At 46.5% G+C, this 18,540-nt stretch overlaps 1 protein-coding gene across 1 annotated transcript in view; it reads left to right on the top strand.

The window, feature by feature from the left end:
* Positions 1-18,540, top strand: part of LOC138813853 (mucin-16-like) — a 92,882-nt gene that overhangs the window by 18,584 nt on the left and 55,758 nt on the right. The window contains exons 11-37 of the mRNA XM_070002378.1: positions 1,305-1,477; positions 2,424-2,465; positions 2,700-2,759; positions 4,301-4,425; positions 4,577-4,644; positions 5,239-5,411; positions 5,524-5,559; positions 5,803-5,850; positions 8,016-8,140; positions 8,447-8,514; positions 9,085-9,257; positions 9,366-9,401; positions 9,642-9,689; positions 10,533-10,657; positions 10,916-10,983; positions 11,581-11,753; positions 11,853-11,888; positions 12,130-12,177; positions 14,103-14,227; positions 14,518-14,585; positions 15,403-15,575; positions 15,680-15,715; positions 15,960-16,007; positions 16,876-17,000; positions 17,285-17,352; positions 18,169-18,341; positions 18,446-18,481. Of these exons, the coding sequence (XP_069858479.1) occupies positions 1,305-1,477; positions 2,424-2,465; positions 2,700-2,759; positions 4,301-4,425; positions 4,577-4,644; positions 5,239-5,411; positions 5,524-5,559; positions 5,803-5,850; positions 8,016-8,140; positions 8,447-8,514; positions 9,085-9,257; positions 9,366-9,401; positions 9,642-9,689; positions 10,533-10,657; positions 10,916-10,983; positions 11,581-11,753; positions 11,853-11,888; positions 12,130-12,177; positions 14,103-14,227; positions 14,518-14,585; positions 15,403-15,575; positions 15,680-15,715; positions 15,960-16,007; positions 16,876-17,000; positions 17,285-17,352; positions 18,169-18,341; positions 18,446-18,481 (2,477 nt within the window). The remainder of the gene's footprint in view (positions 1-1,304; positions 1,478-2,423; positions 2,466-2,699; positions 2,760-4,300; positions 4,426-4,576; positions 4,645-5,238; positions 5,412-5,523; positions 5,560-5,802; positions 5,851-8,015; positions 8,141-8,446; positions 8,515-9,084; positions 9,258-9,365; positions 9,402-9,641; positions 9,690-10,532; positions 10,658-10,915; positions 10,984-11,580; positions 11,754-11,852; positions 11,889-12,129; positions 12,178-14,102; positions 14,228-14,517; positions 14,586-15,402; positions 15,576-15,679; positions 15,716-15,959; positions 16,008-16,875; positions 17,001-17,284; positions 17,353-18,168; positions 18,342-18,445; positions 18,482-18,540) is intronic.

Genomic DNA, 18,540 nt, shown 5'->3' on the forward strand with positions numbered 1-18,540 from the left:
AGCCACAGTGCCACTTCTGGATTTTTATTCTAAGTAGTTTATTGGAGATAAGAGTCTCATGAACTTTTCTGCCTGGGCTGCCTTCAAACTATGATTCTCAAATCAGGCGTGAGTCACTGATGCACTGCCTCCACCAATTTTTTTTTAATCTGCCTGTGTTTAAGATAAGCTCTCACTTTCCTGAGTCAACCTGGACCACAGTCCCCTATTTATGTTCTCCACATAGCCAAGATGACAAACACACACCATTACAACAAGCTTTTTTGTTGCATAGGGCCTTGCAAACTTTTTTTTTCCTGAGCTCTCCTGGAACCATGATCCTTCTGACCTTAGCATCCTGAGTATCTGAAATTACAGGTGTGAGCCATTGTGCCCAGCTAACACTAAAATTTTCTGTTATTGCTTGTTTATTTTTTTAATTGCCCATATATTAAAAATGGAAGAGGGCTTCATTGTGATGATTCCATAACTGGATATGCATTATACATATGCAGATACGTGTGTTATATGTGTGTATATGTGTGTGGTATACATGTAATATACTTCTTTCACATCACTCCATATACTTTCCTGTTTCTCTCCCTCTTCTCTACAAACAACTAACTGAGTTCAAAGAACATTCAAACAAACAACTGAATGAAATAAAAAAAAGTAATACAGAAGTCAAGCACCAGTAGCTCACAGCTATAATCATAGCTACTCAGGAGGCTGAGATTTAAAGATTGTTGTTCAAAACCAGCACAAGCAATTCTGTGAGACTCTTATCTCTGATTAACCATTCAAAATCAAGAAGTAGAGCTGTGGGTCAAATGGTAGAACACTAGCCTCCAGGCAAAACAGCCAAGCAAGAGCTTGAATTCAAACCCCAGAACCAGCAAACTCAATTGAAAATCAGACTAATAGACCAAAACAACCTGAAATGTCTTGGATATTATGCTGGCATTCCAAATATGCCAAATATTACAGGATTTCAGATTTTTCAGGCTAGGGGAAAAGATCTATGCAATGTTCCAAAAAAAAAAAAACCCTAAAAAACCCTACTCTGAAATCAGAGACACTTCTAGATTCAGGCATTTTGGATCAGGATTAGTCAAGCCATAGGTGGATTGGGAACACTACCAATTCTCTTTGTCCATCTACTGATCATTTTACAAATGCTACCTCTTCTTCTGTCTCCATTTTCTCTCACCATCTAAGAAAGCTGCTGTTAGCTTTGGGGCTTTTGCAGACAATATCATTCTTGCAAACCATCTTCATCAACAGTCTTGCTTATGTCCCCCACTCCCACATCCCCTACACCCCAGGCCAGAGAAGGATGGATCAGCTACTACAGTAAATATGATCTGCACCCTTCACTCTAAGCCAGCCAGCACTGGGCTGGACCGAGAGAGACTGTACTGGGAGCTGAGCCACGAGACCAAAGGCATCTCCCGGCTGGACACCTACACCTTGGACAGGAACAGCCTTTATGTCAACGGTGAGTGGAGTCAGCAGGTGCTGAAGATTCTGTAGGCTCTGAGTCCATAACACACAGAAGGTGGTGAACACTCAACAGCTTTGTGGAGATGAAGGCAAGTGGCAGAAGGGGTGAGTCTGAGCAAGGCATACTGTATGCATCTATAGACATGTCCAAATGAAACCTTCTTGTACAACTAATAGACAGATGGGGTAGTGGGGTGGTTTAAGGGCTGAGGCATAGCTCAAGCAACAGGGGGCATGGCTGGGTGTGACATAAGCAGTGACAGCTTGGCTTTAAATGGTGGGGCATGGCTAATACACTAGGGGTGTGGCTAATATGGTAGGGGCGTGGCTCAAGCAAGCTAGGGCTCATATCATGGCCTTGATGTAAGCATTGAAGGCGTGGCTTTAGTGGTGAGGCGTGGCTCTTATGGTAGAGGTGTGGCTTTAAGCAGTGAGGTGTGGCTTAAATAATAGTCAAGGCTTCCATAGTGGGCATGACTTCTTAAGCGATGGGGCGTGGCTCCAAGTAGGCTCTATGCGGCTGGCAAAGCTAATATAGTGGGTGTGGCTTGTGTAGTGGGCGTGGCTCTGAGAAGTGGGGCGGGACCCAAGTGATGGGGCATTTGCTCAAGTGACATTGCACCAAACCCCAGTGCCACCAAAAGAAAAAGAAGGAGGGTAGGAGGGAAGAGAAGAAGGGAGGAAAGAAAGCAAGGAAGGAAGGAAAAATGACCAATGTCAAAAGGGTCTGGCGGGCATGGCTCAAGACATATGGGGTGTGACTCTAGTGGTACAGTACCTGCTTAGCAGGTATGAGGCCCTGAGTTCAATCCCCAGGACCACCAAAATAAAAAAATCAATTCATTAAGTAGTTAAATCTGTAGACATCCAGTAGATCCCAGATCCTGGCCTCATTTTCCCATTCACCATCCTTTCAAATCACACGGTCTATCATTCTGCAGGTTACAACCATCGTCGTCCAGTCCTGACCTCCACCCCCAGCAGTGAGTAAATGGGGTCTTTGCCGTTTCACCTTGAAGCCCTCTTCTTTCTCTGCCATCCCCTACGGTGCATCTCTAGAAAAGGAGGATTACAGGAAAGCCCTAGTTTTAAACCTCATCATTACTTTCCTGTCTTAGAAAAAGATACACCTGTCATAGACTTCAGAGCAACTCTCATGGTGCGCACTTGTCTTTCACTCCCCCCATGGTCACTTCACTGTGATTTTTTTTCCTCAGCTGCTATAGCCTCAACCATCATGCCAACAACATCAGCCACTACTGCTCTGGGCCCCACAGGTAGGCATTTCTTTCCTTAAAAAAAAATCTGGGGCTGGGAAAGTGGCTCAGAGGTAGAGTGCTTGCCTTGCATGCATGAGGCCTTGGGGTTTGATTCCTCAGAACCACAGAAGCAGAAAAAGCCAGAAGTGGTGCTGTGGCTCAAGTGGTAGAGCACTAGCCTTGAGCTGAAGAGCTAAGGGACAGCACCCAGACCCAGAGTTCACGGCTGACAAAAAAAAAAAAAAAAAAAAAAAAAAAAAATCTGGGCTAGGAATGTGCCTTGGTGGTAAAGTGCTTGCCTAGCATGCATGAAGCCCTGGGTTCAATTCCTCAGTACCACATATACAGAAAAAGCCAGAAGAGGCGCTATGGCTCAAACATAGAGTGCTAGCCTTGGGCAAAAAAAAAAAAAAAAAAGAAGCTCAGGGGCAGTGCCCAGGCCCTGAGTTCAAGCCCCAGGACTGGTAAAAACAACAACAACAAAAGAAAAAAAAAATCCCATGTCCTGTGACTGGAAGCCTCCAGACCTCCTTCATTCAACAAGTATTTGTTAAACACTTACTACATCAGAACAGTCTGGTAGCACAGCAGTAACAAAAACAGAAAGGGCCCCAGTCTTGGATGAATTCTCAGCAGGAGAAAGATGAGTTAAGTATTACATTTGCAAACCTGTGTTCCTGGGGTCAGATCTGCAGGTAAATGAAAAGAGTTCTCTTATCACATTTTGTTTCCAGTTCAGGAATAGAAGGGACCAGAATAAACAATACATAGACCAGGGAAACGCCCTTTCTTAGGTCAAGCTGAGGCACATGATGAGGTTCTATTGAGCCTCCCATTGGCTCCTGTTGGCTTCTCGTTGGCTAAGGTAGATTTCTGGATGGTTCCCTGGAAGCACTGGCACCAGGATGGGCTTGCTTCAGCCTCTATCTATAGTTACAGATTAGCTAATACCTCTAGAGGGAGCTCTCTACACGAAAGGCTCAGGTTGGCCTGTGGGCCTCTGCCAGTGGTCTAAGGTAGAGACATTATCAGCTTAGACTCTGGAACCACAAAACATGAGTTCTGGTCAGGTTCTGCCATCTAGAAATTGTGCAGATGTTATTACAGCCTACAAAATAGACATCTGTCTATAAAACAGACATCCTAACACCTCCTCCAAAGCAGTAAGCCAACAAATAAATGACAAATTCAAGCAAGATGTGTACCATGTGAAAACAGAACATAAATGTCTCTTCAAACGTTTATTTTAATCAATAAATATGTAGACCTCAGAGAAAGATTTAGGCTTAATAAAAGCTAATCTAAAAAAAAAAAAAGAAAGAAAGGATTTCCATAGTAATTTTAGAAAGTACTTGCTTTCTAATTCACCGTGGATTTGCCCCAAAAGAAAAACATACTCACAATGAGTGCTCATGTCTGGGGTCTATGCTCAGAGGGAGACATCCTACAGGAAGATCCACCCACTATGGGCACACCTGTAATGGAAATGCACCTGTACCCAAGGGCATGGAGAAAAATGGGCTCAATGGTGTCTCTCCCCCCACACCCCATCTCCACAGCAACAGGCCCCAACCTGGTGCCCTTCACCCTCAACTTCACCATCACTAATCTGGAATATGAGCAGGACATGGGTCACCCGGGAACGGGGAAGTTCAATGTCACAGAGGGAATCCTGCAGAGACTGGTAAGAGCCCCGCCCACCCTGTATGCCCCGCCTACAGGAGAAAGCCATGCCCACCCAGCAGCTTCCCCTATACAAGCCACGACCACTCATGAGTGCCCCACCCCCATACTCCCTTAGCCCTCCCACTGACCCTGCTCCTCTTCCTCTGCAGCTCAGACCCTTGTTCGAGAAAACCAGTGTTGGTCCCTTGTACTCTGAATGCAGACTGGACCTGCTCAGGTGAGAGCTCACAACAGATCAGGGCTTACACACCTAACACCAGGCAAAGGAGGTTGGTGAGATCATCCTACCTTCCTTCAGCATGCCATCTGCAAGTTGGCAATCGGGAGATACTGGATCCAGCACCGCAGTGTTCCCTAATCCCACCACCTTCATTCTCAGATATCCCAAGAGCTTGCATACCATAAGCTGAATGGGGCCCTGCCTTTCTCCTCCATAGTTAATGCCCTGCTCCCTTCCCTCACTTTGGACTGGGAACATTTCCTTCAGGCACTCCTTCTAGGCCCAAAATTTCTTTTTCATTTTGGATTGACATTCAAGACTGCTCTGACCTGACGCAAGTGAGACACCTGCCCCACCCCCTCCCAGACCCTGCACCCAGGTTGGAGCCTTATATTTAAGAAGTTAAGAACCTATGACAGATCAAAAATCCCAGGCTGGCTCAGAGGCAGTGCACACAAACATTGAAGTCTAATTTCTCTCCTGTCTACCAGACGTCTCTTTTCCTGTGGCTCTTCAGCACCTTCACCAGGATGCTCAGGACCCCTTGATTGTCTATGCACTAATTGTCTTGCCTCTCTCCCATCCTCCCAGGTCTGAGAAGGAAGGATCTGCCACAGGAGTGGGTGCCATCTGCACCTACCACCCCCACCCCATGGGCCCTGGGCTGGACAGAGAGCAGCTGTACAAGGAGCTCAGCCAGCTGACCCTCGGCATCTCCCAGCTGGGGCACTACAGCCTGGACCAGGACAGTCTCTATGTCAATGGTGAGCAGAGGCCCAGTGTGCTTGGCTGTGTCAGGGTCCTTGCCCTCCCATCCTGTGCCTCCTGTTCCCTCATTCCCACCTCCTTACCATCTCCCCCTCTCTCTCTCTGCAGGTTTCACCCTCCACAGCCTGCCCTCCACCCCCAGGAGTGAGTGTTCTGGGTCTCCCTAAATCCTACCTCCCCTCCAAGCCCCAGCCCTCTGCAATGAACCACGTCGATGACCAACAAGTCCCCTTCACACAAAGCTATACCCCCCAAGACCTGGGGATGAATCAGGAATTTATACCCGAACCCTGGCACCACCACCACCAGGGATCTGCATTGTACTACCTTCAGAGGTGGTGGTGGTTCCCACCACAAACACTTGTCTTTTCTCCCCAACATCTCCAGTGACCACCGAGTCTTCTGTGATGCCAACACCGTCCTCCAGCCCCACAGGTAGGAATTCTCCTCCTGCACATCCTCCCAGCATCCCCAGCAACATAGCAGGTAGGAGGGTGTGTCAAGGACATGGTACACACAAAGGAGCATAAGGTGGAGTCTTCATGGCTTTCTCAGGGTCTTCCCAGCACCCCAAAATATTCCTTGAACACTAGTATCCTTCCCTAGCACCAGGGAGCCTATGCCACTCTCTGGACCCTGGTTCAGAATCCTAGAGTTCACCCAGCACCCTAAAATCTTCCCAACCCTAGATTACAGACCAGCAGATTGTGCAGAACACAGATTGCTTTCATGCCTTGTGCCCCAAAGCAACTCAGAGAAAGATCAGCCCTTCCTTCACACAGCTAAACAACTGGCCATCAGTTTGCTTTCTATTTGAGGAATCCTGTATTCAGCGAATTACATAGAAAAGACCACTCTGTTTGGTAATATTTTATGAATGTGCCCTTTGTGAGTATAAATCCAGCCTCTCCTTAAACATCTACAAGGATCACAGCCCTTTCTACATAATAGAAAAATAAATATAGCACATTCTGTTTGTCCAATATATAGGAACAACAGAATCTTCTCCAAATATCCTAAGCAATGGATGTTTTTGTATCCATGGGTCTCTTAAATTTTGATCACTTGCAAAAATTGCCAAAACTGACAAAAATATTAAAAATAATATAGCCAAGAGTAGCTCTATTTACCAAGAGGACTTCCCAGTTCTTCTTGTATTGTTGGTTCCCTGGCACAGTATTCTCAGCCAACAGATGACATGGGCATTCCTAACAATTGTCATGCTATATGAAATTATCACACATTGGTACAAGGTTTATTTTTTTTGTGTGTTACATATATTTGCTTTGTATTTTTTTATTGTGAAAATACCATATAGAGGAGTTCCAATTACATGGGCAAGATAATGAGTACATTTCTTATCAAGCATTGTTGCCTCCTCTTTTGTTTCCCCTTCCCAACCCTTCCCATCTTCCCACTTTCCCACCACCCCAACCCCCCCACCCCCACATCCCCCAGCCAAAGTTGTAAAGTTAGTTTTTCGACATAACGTCTTGTACATCTCATCGTTGCAATGGGTCCACCTGTATCCCTATTTAAATGATTTGTTTTTTCCCTTCCCCTCCACAAATTATACCAACATCAAATACAGTGAAAGCAGGGCTTATACTGTGGGGGAGGGACATACAAAGCAACAAAGAAATCATCTTATTTTTTAAATGGCATTTAAAGTGTCAGAAACACACATGTGATCAGAACCTAATTCACTAACGAAGTCTCACATTTATGAAAACTGAGGAAATATATAAAAGATAAAATAATATATCTCAACTGATAATACATAACTCATGCTTGTAGCCCTTGCTATTTAGAAGGCTGAGATCTGAGAATTGTGCTGTGTTGCTAGCTCGGGTAGGAATCTATGATACCTTTATATCCAATTAACCAACAATTAGCCAAACTAGAGCTGGGGCTCAAATGGTAGGGTGCAAGGCTTGCACAAAAAAATGCTAATGGACAGAACCCAGGCACTGAATTCAATGCCCAGTACAAGCACACACACACACACACACACACACACACACACACACACACACACACACACACACACAAACACACACATTAATAACAATAATAATATACCCAATATTAAGACAGAGTGTTCTTTTATGAGAGATGGCATTACATGGAACAAATCATGCCACCTCCATTGTGTTCATTTTTTCTTCTGTAAAATGAGCATCATAAAAATATCCACTATCCACCAATGAGTCCAGTTTGAAGAAAGACCTTCCAGAAGGCCTTGACTCATGAACAAGGGACACAATGTTTATTCAGAACATTTTTCAATCTGTAAATATGTGAATGACTTGGAGTAAACAAAAAAAAGCTCAGAAACAAAGGCAATTCATATCACCTTCATCCACATGGAAGATCAGCTGAGGTTGCTTTCTGTTGACAGGGCCTTTGCGTCCAAAAGCAAACCTCCTCCTCTTTAGAACATTGGAGTTGGTGCTGATATTTTGGGCCTCCTCCAGGAGGAAGCTGTCAATTCATGGAGAAGCCTCACCTCATCTTGAAAACACACAGAAGAGAAATCAGGCATAGATTTCCCAGAGTACGAACAAGCTCATAGTGTCTTTCTCCCAACCCCACTGCAGCAGCAGGTCCCATACTGGTGCCATTCACCCTCAATTTCACCATCACCAACCTGAAGTATGAAGAGAACATGGGTCACCCTGGATCCAGGAAGTTCAATGTCACAGAGAGAATCCTGCAGAAACTGGTGAGAGCCCCACCCACTGTGTGCAGGCCAGCCTACAGATGAAGCCATGTCCACTCAAGTTATACCTGGCCTGTGAAAATAGACTCCACCCATTTGTCCATAGCCCCAAAATTAAAGGTTCACCCATGCGCACAGTCACACCCACAGCTGAAAGTCATGCTCACACCATCTGTCTCATACCCAGAGAAGACTACTCATTCAACCACAGCAAACACAAGTCATTCTCACTGACTCTGCTAGCTCCGCCCACCACCTATAACCTCACCACTCAACCTTCAGACTCACCCTTCTCTCCTTCCTCCACAGCTCAGACCCTTGTTCAAGAAAACCAGTGTTGGCCCCCTTTACTCTGGCTGCAGACTGGACCAGCTCAGGTAAGAGCTCACCACAGCAGGAACAGAGCATCCCCAAGTGATCCTAGACAGAGCAAGGCAGTCCACTGTCATTCTTCCTTCATTCTGGAGATCGTCTTTGGGGATGGAAATCAGGACACACTAGATCCACACCATAGTGTCCCAGCACCTCTCAAATTCCAATGTCTCAGATCCTGCACACCATTAGATGGACCCTGCCTTTCTCCTCCAAAATGAAGCCCTGCTTCCTCCCTCCCTTCGGACAGAAGACCATTTCCTTCATGCCTAACTTCCTCAGAAACTTCCATCGTAGATAAACATTCAATGCTGCGCTCACCTGTCTCATCTTAGAGCCCCCAGGCCCTGTTCCACGGTCATGCTGGTTAGAGTCTTACATTTAGGGAAAGTTCTAAAACCCATCAAAAGTTCCAGGCTGGATAAAAGGGAGCACATTCACATATTTAAATCTGACTTCTTGCTTGTCCACTGGCCTTCTCTTCTCCTGTGTTTGCTTCAATAACTTCACTGGGTTCTCAGGTTCCCTTCCTGGTTCATGCATCTCTTGTCCTTCCTCTCCCCTATCCTACCCAGGTCTGAGAAGGAAGGAGCTGCCACAGGAGTGGATGCCATCTGCACCCACCTCCCAGACACCATGGGCCCTGGGCTGGACAGAAAGCAGCTATACAGGGAGCTCAGCCAGCTGACCCTCGGCATCTCCCAGCTGGGGCCCTATAGCCTGGACCAGAACAGTCTCTATGTCAATGGTGAGTAGAGGCCCAGTATGCTTAGCTATGTCAGAGTCCCTGGTCTCCCATCCTGTGCCTCCTGTTCCCTCAGTTCCACCCCCTCACCCTCTCCCTTCTCTCCTACAGGTTACACCCTCCACAGCCTGCCCTCCACCCCCAGGAGTGAGTATTCTGGGCCTCCCTAAACCTCACCTCCCTTCTCAGCCCCATCCTTGTACAATGAAGCAAGGCAATGCTTACCTTGGCCTCTTCAAGCAAAGCCACAGCCCCAACGCCTGGAGACAAATCAGGAATTTATACCCTAACCCTTGTACCACCACCAGAGATGAGCATTGTTCTGTATTTCAGAAGTGACTGTGGTCTCCATCACAAACACTTGTTCTTTTCTCCCCAATATCACAGTGACCACCGTGTCTTCTGCGATGCCAACACCGTCCTCCAGCCCCACAGGTAGGAACTCTCCTGATTGCACATTCTCCCAGTGTCCCCAGCATCACAGGAGGCAGGAAGATGGGTGAAAGGGGTGACAGGTCTTAACCACCCCAAGGTAGGCTCTCCATGGTTTTCACAGTACCTTCCCAGGTCCTCAAGAATTCTTTGTGTACCAGTATCCTCTCTCAGCACCAGGCACCCTGTGCCATTCTGTGGACCCTGTTTCTGAACCCTAGAGTTTAAGCCTCAGTACCAGTATGAACACACATGTACACACACACACACACACACACACACACACACACACACACACGCAAGCACGCACACACAATTATAATACATTGAGCATTCAAAATGAATGTTTCCCTTTTAGACATAGTCTCTCTTGGGACAAACCATGTCACTTGTCTTGTCTCCTTTTCCATCTGTAAAATAAGCACTATAAACATATCCCCGGGGTACCAATGAGCCTGCTTTGGATAAAGACATTCCAACAAGCCTTGAACCATGAACAAAGAATATAGGTGTTTCTCCAGACATTTCTTGACCCATAAATATGTGTATCTCAGAGAATGACTGGCAGTTAAACACTAAAAGACTGAGAGACAAAGGAAGTCCATATGACTTTCAGCCACATTGTAGGTCGACTGAGTTTGCTTTCTCATGATAGTTTGCTTACATCTATAAGCAAACCTCCTGGTGCTTAAAACATTCAAGTCGGTGCTGATATTTTGGACATCCTCCATGAAGAGAAGAATCCAGAAGAATCCCCACACCAGATTTGAACACACATAGAAAAGAAGCCATGCTCAGGTCCTCAGGGCCAAGAACAAGTTCAAGATGTCTTTCTCCCAACTTCAGTAGCAGGTCCCATTCTGGTGCCGTTCACCCTCAACTTCACCATCACCAACCTGGAGTATGAGAAGGACATGGGTCACCCTGGATCCTGGAAGTTCAATGCCACAGAGAGAATCCTGCAGAGACTGGTGAGAGCCCCGCCCCTATACCAGGCTCCTGAAAGTAGACTCTGCCAACATTGCCAAACTCCCACAGATTAAAGGCCAGCCCACCTCTGTGGCCACATCCACTGCTGAAAGCAAAGCCCACACCATCTAGCTCATATCCATGGGAGATTACTCACTAGAACCCACACAAGTTGTTCTCGCTGATTATACCAGCTACACCCACTACATTTGGCCCAAACACTCAACCTTCCGACTCACCCTTCTCTCCTTTCTCCACAGCTCAGACCCTTGTTCAAGAAAACCAGAGTTGGCCCCCTCTACTCTGATTGCAGACTGGACCAGCTCAGGTGAGAGCTCACAACTACAGGACAGGGCACCCCCAGTGATCCTAGACAGAACAAGTCAGGCCACTGCCATCATTTCTTCACTGTGGAGATCCTCTTCAGGGGTGCAAATCAGGACACTACTGGGTCTAGCACCACAATGTGCCCTAGCACCTCCCAAACTCCAATGTCTCAGATCCTGCACACCACTAGATGGGACCCTGCCTTTCTCCTCCAAAATGAAGCCCTGCTTCCTCCCTCCCTTTGGACAGAAGATCATTTCCTTCACACCTAAATCTTTCAGAAAAAAAAACATAGCTTCCCGTTGTAGATGAACATTCAATGCTGCATTCAATCTTAGAACATTCAATGCTGGCTCATCTTAGAGCCCTCAGTTTCTGTTCCATGTTCATGCCTTTCCTTTAGAGAAAATTCTAAACCCAAGACTGATCAAATCTTCCAGGTTGGCACTGAAGGTGTGACAGCAAACATTTAAGTCTGACTGCTTCCAATCCATCAGCCTTCAATTCTCTCATGTGTGCTTTAGCGCCTTCACCAGAAATCTCAGGGCCCCTCTGTAGTCTGCCCACCTATTGTCTTCCCTCTCCCCTGCCCTCCCAGGTCTGAGAAGGAAGGAGGTGCCACAGGAGTGGATGCCATCTGCACCCACCGCCCTTACCCCAAAGGACCTGGGCTGGACAGAGAGTGGCTGTACAGGGAGCTCAGCCAGCTGACCCTCGGCATCTCCCAGCTGGGGTCCTACAGCCTGGACAAGGACAGTCTCTATGTCAATGGTGAGCAGACTCAGTTTGCTTGTCTAAGTCACAGTCCACAGCTGACCCTCCTGAATGTCCTGTTCCCTCATTCCCATCTCCTCACCTTCTCTCCTGCAGGTTTCACCCTCCACAGCCTGCCCTCCACCCCCAGGAGTGAGTATTCTGGGTCTCCCTAAATCCCACCTCCCCTCCAAGCCCCAGCCCTCTGCCGTGAACCAGGTCAATGCCACCTTGTCCCCTTCACACAAAGCCACTCCCCCAACACCTTGGGATGAATTAGGAATTTATACCCTAACCCTGGCACCACCAGAGACCTGCATTGTCCTACCTGTATTTCAGAGCTGATGGTGGTCCCCACCACAAACAATTGTTCTTTTCTCCCCAACATCTCTAGTGACCACCGTGTCTTCTGCAATGCCAACTTTGTCCTCCAGCCCCACAGGTAAACTCTCCTGGATGCTCATTTTCCCAGTTTCCCCAGCATCCCAGAAGGAAGGAGGGTGAGGGGAGGGAGTGACATTTCCCCAAGGTGAGGTCTTGATGGCTCTCACAGCATCTTCCCAGGACCCAGAGAATTCCTGGAGTACCAGTGTCCTCCCCTAGCACCGGGCAACCTACACCATCTCTGAACTCTGTTTCTGAGCCCCAAAGTTCACCCTGCACCCCTAAAATCCCTCCAACCCTTCCAAGATTACAGAGCAACATGTGTGCAGAGCACAGATTTCTTTCATGGACTTATGCCTCAAAAGCAACTCAGAAAAAGATCAAGCCCTCATTCACGCAGCTAACCAACTGGCCATCATTTTCCTTTTTATTTGGGTAATTCTGTATTCAGTGGCCTGCATAGAGAAAACCATTCAATTTCCTGATGTTTTATGCATTTAATCTCTGTGAATATAAATACAGCAGCTCGGTGTCCATCTGTAAGAATCACATTCATTTCTACATGGTAGAAATGTATATAATATTTGGTTCATTCAATAGCTACAAACCACAAGGTCATCTCTGATATTATTGAGAATTTCATATTTTTCTTGGCATGATTCTCTTAAATTGTTGTTCTCAGGGAAATTGCTAAAAGTGATAAAAGCACTAAAATAATAGAGGCAGGAAGGGCTCAAATCACAATGGGACTTTACAGGTTTTCTTGTCTTCTTGATTCCTTGGGCACAGAATTTGCTCCCAACCATCATGCTAAGCAAAGTTATCATACACAGAACATCACAAAGTTAATTTTAAAAATATGATTGGAAAGGTTTGATTGACACAAATGATCAAAATCTAATACATCATGGTCTCACAGATGTCAAATACATAGGAAATATACAAATGATAAAATAATTTATATCAGCAGAGAGCTGACAATGCATTTCTTTAATTCTAGCTACTTAGAAGGATGAGATCTGAGGACTGGGTTCAAAGCCACGGGCAAAAGAGTCCATCAAATTTTCTCTCTAATTAACCACAAAAAGACACATCTGACCCTATGTCTCAAATGGTAGAGTGCCATCCTTGAACAAAAAAGAATAGGGACAGTACTCATGAGTTGAGTTCAAACCCCAGTACCAGTGTGTACACGCACACACGCACACACACACATACACACACACACACACACACACACACACACACACACACATATACACACACAAAAATTATAATATATCCAGCATTCAAATGTAATGTTTTCCATTTAGAGAGGGTGTAACCTGGGAAAACCATGTCACTTCCATGATCTAAATTTTTTCCTCTGTAAAACAGGTATCATAAAAATATGCTCTTGTGGGGCTGGGAATTTGGCTTAGTAGTAGAGTGCTTACCTAGCATGCATGAAGCTTTGGGTTTGATTCCTCAGTACTACATAAACAGAAAATGCCAGAAGTGGTGCTGTGGTTCAAGTGGTATAGTGCTTGTTTTGATCAAAAAAGAAGTTCAGGAAGAGTGCTCAGGCCTGAGTTCAAGACCCAAGACTGGCCAAAAAAAAATGTTCTTACTACCAATGAGTCAAGATGGATAAAGCCCTTTAAACAGGCCTAGACTAATGAACATAAGATTATCTTCAGACATTTCTCAACCTATAAATATGTGAACCACAGAGAATGATTAGGAGTAGGAAAAAATATAGCTGAGAGACAAGGGAAGTCTATATGACCTTCAGACTTGTTGAAGGTCAACTCAGTTTGCATTCTGATGATATCCTCCTCAAAATATTTGAGTTGGTGCTGATATTTTGGACATCCTCAATGAGGATGCTGTATAATCCAGAAGAATCTCCACCTCAGATTTCAACACACAAAGAAGAGAAGCCATGCTCAAGTGCTTAGAGCAAGAACAAGCTCATGGTGTCTTCTCCCAAACCCACTGCAGCAGCAGGTCCCATGCTGATGCCATTCATCCTTAACTTCACCATCACCAACCTGAAGTATGAAGAGAACATGGGTCACCCTGGATCCGGGAAGTTCAATGTCACAGAGCGAATCCTGCAGAGACTGGTGAGAGCCCGGACCGCTGTGCACTGCCCTGTCCACACAGCCATGAGTACTCCAGGAAGGTCACCAGCCATTAAAGTAGACTTTGAGCAATTGGCTGCAAGTCCAGCCCCCCAGTATGGGCACGCCCATCTCGGAAAACCACAGCCACACTATCTAGCTCAGAACATAGAAGAAGACTACTACTCACCCAAACCCACATAACTCACTCTCACTGATTATGCCAGATACACCCATTACATTTTGGCCCAAACATTCAACCTCTGGCTCACCCTTCTCTCCTTTCTCCACAGCTCAGACCCTTGTTCAAGAAAACCAGTGTTGGGCCCCTCTACTCTGACTGCAGACTGGACCAGCTCAGGTGAGAGCTCACCTCAGCAGTGATACTAGAAAAAACAACTCTCTCCAATACCATCTTTCTTTATTGTGAACAACCTCTTCAGGAATGGAAATCTGGACACACTGGATCTAGCACCACAATGTGCCCAGCACCTCCCAAATTCCAGTGTCTCAGATCCTGCAGAGCATTAAATTGGACCTTGCTTTTCTCCTCCAAAATGAAGTTATGCTTCCTCCCTCCCTTTGGATAGAAGATCATTTCCTTCACAACTAAATCGTTCAGAAAAAAATATATAGCTTCCCATTGTAGATAAGTACTCAATGCTGCGCTCACCTGTAATGATGTAGTGCCTTCAATCCCAGTTCCATGGGCATGCTGATATTTTTTGTCAATCATGGGGCTTGAACTCTGGGCTTGGGTGTTATCCCTCAGCTCTTCACCTCAAGATTAGCTCTCTAACACTTGAGCCACAGCGCAACTTCCAGTCCTCTACTGGCTTATTGGAGATAAGAGTCTCACAGAGTTCCCTGCCCGGGCTGGCTTTGAAAAATGATCCTCACATCTCAGCCTCCTGAGTAGCTAAGATTACAAGCATGAGCCCACAGTGCCCAGCTAGGCATTCTGATTTGAGGCTTTCATTTAAGAAAAGTCTAAACCTAAAACTGGCCAAAATTTTCAGAGTGTTTAATAGAAGGCACATTCACATATTTCATTCTGACTTCTTGCTTATCCACTGGCATTCTCCTGACCTCTGCCTACTTCGATGTGTTCACACAGTTCTCAAGTCCCTGTCCATGGTCATCCATCTATTGTCTTTCCTCTCCCCTACCCTCTCCAGGTCTGAGCAGGAAGGAACTGCCACAGGAATAGATGCCATCTGCAACTACCGCCCCAAACCCACAGGGCCTGGGCTGGACAGAGAGCAGCTGTACAGAGAACTCAGCCAGCTGACCCTTGGCATCACCAAGCTGGGGCCCTACAGCCTTGACCAGGACAGTCTCTATGTCAATGGTGAGGCCCAGTGTGCTTGGCAGTGTCGAAATCCAGGGCCTCCCATTCTGTGCCTCCTGTTCCCTCCTCTCAACCTCTGAACACTCTCCCCTCTCTCCCTGCAGGTTTCACCCTCCACAGCCTGCCCTCCACCCCCAGCAGTGAGTATTCTGGGCCCCACTATATCCCACTTCCTCTCTAAACCCTAGCCCTCTACAATGAAGCTCTTCAATCCCCACCATGTCCTCTCACACAAACGCAAACACCCAATGCCTGGGGATGAATCATGAATTTATACCCTAACCCTGGCCCCACCACTGGGGATCTGCATTGTCCCACCTGTATTTCAGAAGCCATAGTGGTCCCCACCACAAACACTTGTTCCTTTCTCCCCAACATCTCTAGTGACCACCGTGTCTTCTGTGATGCCAACTCTGTCCTCCAGCCCCACAGGTAGGAATTCTGGCTGTACATTCTACCAGCATCCCCAGGATCACAGGAGGCAGGACGAAGGGTTGATGGCATTGTACATACCAAGGAGACCAAGAAAGATTCTTCATGGCTCCTATAGTGTCTTCCCAAGACCCGGAAGTGTTGCTTATATCCTCCCCCAGATCAGGCAGCCTATGTGTCCTCTTAACCATGTTTCTGAGCCCTGGTTCAGAAGCACCACTGCTAGTGTACACAGATTAACTCACTCATGCATGCACACACACATGCACACACACACACACACACACACACACACACACACACACAAACACACACACACACACAACTATTATAACATATCCAGCATGCAAATGGATTGTTTTCCATTCACAGATTTTGTGACCTGGAAGAAACCATGTCAGTTCCATTTTCTCATTTTTTTTCTGCCTCTGTTAAATAAGAATCATACATATATCCCCTAGCTGTCGATGAGCCAACTTTGGATAGAGATCTTCCAACAAGCCTTGACTCATGAACACTGGACACAGCCGTTTCTTCAGACATTTCTCATCACATAATTCATGAATCTCAGAGAAGGACTTTGGGGAATAAAAAACACCTGAACAAAAACAGAAGTCCATATGATTTTCAGCCCTATTGAAGGTCAACTCAGTTTGTTTCTGATGACAATGAGCTTACATCTATGACCAAACCTCCTGGTCCTTAAAATATTCAACTAGGAGCTGACATTTTGGGCCTCCTCCATAAGGCCTGTTGTAAACGCCAGAAGAATCCCCACCTAAGATCTCAACACACATAGAAGATAGGCCATGCTCAGATGTTCAGAGCAAGAACAAGCTCATGGTGTCTTCTCCCAAACCCACTGCAGCAGCAGGTCCCATGCTGATGCCATTCACCCTCAACTTCACCATCACCAACCTGAAGTATGAAGAGAAAATGGGTCACCCTGGATCCGGGAAGTTCAATGTCACAGAGAGAATCCTGCAGAGACTGGTGAGAGCCCTGACCGCTGTGCACTGCCCTGTCCACACAGCCATGACTACTCCAGCGATGTCACACCACTTACAGTAGGCTGCCTAATTGGCTGAAAGTCCAGCCCACCAGTATAGCCACGCCTACCAAGGAAAGCCACACCCACAGGATCTAGCTCAGACCATGCCAGGAAGACTACCCACCCAAACCCACACAAGCCATCTCACTGATTATGCCAGCTACACCCACTACATTTGATCCAAACACTCAAACTTCCAACTCACCCTTCTCTCTTTCCTCCATAGCTCAGACCCTTGTTCAAGAAAACCAGTGTTGGACCCCTCTACTCTGACTGCAGACTGGACCAGCTCAGGTGAGAGCTCACAACAGCAGTGATACTAGACAATACAACTCTCTCCAATACCATCTCCGTTTTTGTGGAGATCCTCTTCAGGAATGGAAATCAGGACACACTGAATCTAGCACCACAATGTGCCCAGCACCTCCCAAATTCCAGTGTCTCAGACCATGCACAGCATTAAATTGGACCTTGCTTTTCTCCTCCAAAATGAAGTTATGCTTCCTCCCTCCCTTTGAATAGAAGATCATTTCCTTCACACCTAAATCGTTCAGAAAAAATATATATCTTCCCATTGTTGATGAACATTCACTGCTGCGCTCACCTTTAACAATTTAGTGCCTTCAATCCCAGTTCCATGGGCATGCTGATTTTCTTTGTCAGTCATGGGGCTTGAACTCTAGGCTTGGGTCCTATCCCTCAATTCTTCACCTCAAGATTAGCTCTCTAACACTTGAGCCACAGCGCCACTTCCAGTCCTCTGCTGACTTATTGGAGATAAGAGTCTCACAGAGTTCTCTGCCTGGGCTGGCTTTGAAATATGATCCTCACATCTCAGCCTCCTGAGTAGCTAAGATTACAGGCAAGAGCCCCCAGTGCCCAGCTGGGCATTCTGCTTTGAGGCTTTCATTTAAGGAAAGTCCTAAACCCAAAACTGGCCAAAAGTTTCAGAGTGTCTAATAGAGGGCACATTGATGTATTTCATTCTGATTTCTTGCTTATCCACTGGCCTTCTCCTCACCTCTGCCTACTTCGATGTGTTCACACAGTTCTCAAGTCCCTGTCCATGGTCATCCATCTATTGTCTTTCCTCTCCCCTACCCTCTCCAGGTCTGAGCAGGAAGGAACTGCCACAGGAATAGATGCCATCTGCACCTACCGCCCCAAACCCACAGGGCCTGGACTGGACAGAGAGCAGCTGTACAGAGAACTCAGCCAACTGACCCTTGGCATCACCCAGCTGGGGCCCTACAGCCTTGACCAGGACAGTCTCTATGTCAATGGTGAGTAGAGGCCCAGTGTGCTTGGCTGTGTCAAAATCCAGGGCCTCCCATCCTGTGCCTCCTATTTGCTCCTCTCAACCTTGGTACCTCCTATCTCCCTGCAGGTTTCACCCTCCACAGCCTGCCCTCCACCCCGAGCAGTGAGTATTCTGGGCCCCACTATATTCTACTTCCCCTCTAAACCCCAGACCTATGAAAT

Source organism: Dipodomys merriami, unplaced genomic scaffold (assembly GCF_024711535.1).
Source record: "Dipodomys merriami isolate MVZ:Mamm:240054 unplaced genomic scaffold, mDipMer1.0.p SCAF_6, whole genome shotgun sequence".
NCBI lineage: Eukaryota > Metazoa > Chordata > Mammalia > Rodentia > Heteromyidae > Dipodomys > Dipodomys merriami.